We start from the raw sequence: 2,543 nt of genomic DNA on the forward strand, positions 1-2,543 counted from the left end.
GGACCGACCGCCCCGTCCGGGCAGCGCCGAGCCCCGCCGCGCCGCCGGGGTGGCCATGGAGTACACGCCGCCCCCAAAGCCGCAGCTCTCCTCCCGGGCCAACGCCTTCTCCATCGCCGCCCTCATGTCGAGCGGCAGCTCCAAGGACAAGGAGTCCCCCGAGAGCACCATCAAGCCGCTGGGTGAGTGGGGACCGGGGGGACCGCCGGTGTCCGCGGGACGCGGAGCTCCCGTCCGTCTGTCCGCCCGTCCGTCTGTCGGTCCCCGGCGGAGCCCGCTTTCCGCTCAGGGTCCCCCCCTCCCCAAAGCTCCGGCAGCCGGGTCGGGCAGCGGCGGGTTTCCCCCTGCCCACAGGTTTTCCCTGCAGAAGGAAAAGCCGCGTCGCCAAAGCCGGTTCAGTGTCCCCGTCACCCACCGTCGTTTTCAGGCGAGGGTCTTTACGGCAGAAACTACTTGCTGATTTCCCCCAGTTTAAATCACGCCGTTTATTTCTCCAGCTTCGCCGTTCGTAGAATAATCTCACACCCTACGGTAGTTAACATTGCTCTTGCTGGTGTGAAATAAACCTCTCCAATAGGTATTTCAAAACATGTATGCTCTTGAAGTCAAATGAGAGAATCTCCGGTACCGTGCCTAGGCTTACAAGCGGTAGTAAAACTTGTACTGGAAGATCCCTTCGCTCCACAGCTACTAGATGTACGCTCATCTAGACCGTGTCACTTCACATCTACCGGGAGGATTTTTATAGTAATTCAGCTCGATTTTGGGGTAAGGGATTTCGCTTCTATTCTGTCGCCTCGATTCAGGTTCCCGAAGGCTTTTAAAAACCAGCAGCATCTTCCCCTCTTCCCCATTCCAATTTCTGCGGCTTGTGGTCCTTGCATGTATCTAAGAGTTCGCAGAAAACTACAAAAAAATGTTTTAAGCTTTCAGGGCGCCAATGAACAATATTACATTCAGTCTTACAATAATTTAGAAAAGGCAGCGCGCTCGGCGGCTGCTCCATCTAATCAACTGTCTCAATAGATTTCACATAGTCCAGGGATTCATTGCAAACTTTATTTTTTAGTCTAGGGAATAACGTAGGCCTAGAATGTTGTAGTATTCCCGTCTGACATATTTACATGGTCTTGCGTTAAACGTAGCTAGTTTTCTTCTTCTTTTTTTCTTTCTTTTTTTTTTTTTTCTTTTCCCTGAAACCGCTCGTTCAATTTATTTTTCAGTTTATTTTTCAATTTAGTTTTCAAATTTTTTCTCATTCATCCCCCCACGCCATTCCATTAGAAATCGAAGGGAAACGACTGTTTCTAACTCGGCTTTTACTAACCGGAGATTTGGGCGAAATCTTTCTCTGTAGGGGCAGGGCGCATCTGTGCTCCTCCCGTTTCTTTGCGCCGCATCCCCGGGCCGGGGCAGAGACCCCCGCAGCCCGGCTCCCTCCCCTCCTCTCCTTCGGCTGAAATTCAGCCCCCGCAGCCTCCCGGAGGGGGTAAGAGCCAGGGGGAACCAGCGCCTCTGCGCAGGTTGCGCGGCCGCATGCATCTCCCCCGGAGCCTGTTTCTCCAAGGAAGTGTGCTCAGGCTCAGCAAACCGGCTGGAGGCAGAGCAGACCCGGCTGAGTTAGTCTGAGGAGCTCTCTTTCCCGCGGAGGAAGCGCGGAGCTTGCGCGGCCGCGTTCGGGCTCCTTCTGTGTTACGCTCTCTGCCAGCGGCGCAACTGAGGAGCAGCTGCCCGCGCCCTCCACCCCCCCGCATGACCCCGGCCCTCAGCACCCCCTCGGAGCCGAGCGCTCCCGTTTTAATGAGAATTAAGTGACCTTTCCATGGAAGCCCTCGGTTAAGCAGGGAGGCAGCGCGCAGGGCCCGCCCTGCCCCTCCGCGCCCCGCGGAGCGGGCATCGGCCGCGCCGCTCCCCCGAACACCCCTCGCCGTGCGTCTCCGGGAAAACCTCCGAAAATCACCGTCCCTGCCCTCGGGGGTTGCTGCATCGCGGTGGGGGGCTGAACCAAAAATGCCTTTTTTAAATTTTTTTTTTTAGAAAAAGTTTTTTTTTTCTCGGCGCGCGCCCAGTCCCGGCTGAATCCCCTCTCTCTTTCTTTGTTCCCCCCCCCTCCCCAAACCCTGCAGAACAATTCGTTGAGAAATCCTCTTGCGCCCAGCCTTTGAGTGACTTATCCAGCCTGGACCCTCACGGGGATTTTAGCACCAGCCCTTCGTCCCTGTGCACCGAGCCCCTCATCCCCACCACCCCCATCATTCCCAGCGAGGAGATGGCCAAAATTTCCTGCAGCCTGGAGACCAAAGAGCTCTGGGACAAGTTTCACGAGCTGGGTACCGAGATGATCATCACCAAATCCGGGAGGTAAGGCTGGGCAGCCCGGCGCCCAGAGGCGGCTTGGGGTGGGGGGTCCCGGGGGGAAAAAGGGCAAAACGAACAAAACCCCGCACGGATGGGGTAAGGGGAGGAGGAGGAGAGTGAAGCCCCTTAATCGCCGGCGCGCTGGTCAGCGGCCCCTCGGCGGGCTCAGCCCCGCGCTGCGCGGT

The 2,543-nt window shown here is 57.1% G+C and overlaps 1 protein-coding gene across 1 annotated transcript in view; it reads left to right on the plus strand.

The window, feature by feature from the left end:
- Positions 1-13: 13 nt before the first annotated feature.
- TBX20 (T-box 20) overlaps positions 14-2,543 on the plus strand; it is a 39,954-nt gene continuing 37,424 nt past the window's right edge. The window contains exons 1-2 of the mRNA XM_026843999.1: positions 14-182; positions 2,127-2,361. Coding sequence (XP_026699800.1) covers positions 56-182; positions 2,127-2,361 — 362 coding nt within the window. The 5' untranslated portion in view covers positions 14-55. The remainder of the gene's footprint in view (positions 183-2,126; positions 2,362-2,543) is intronic.

This window comes from Athene cunicularia, assembly GCF_003259725.1.
Source record: "Athene cunicularia isolate RWA chromosome 2 unlocalized genomic scaffold, athCun1 chr2_part2, whole genome shotgun sequence".
Taxonomy (NCBI): Eukaryota; Metazoa; Chordata; class Aves; order Strigiformes; family Strigidae; genus Athene; species Athene cunicularia.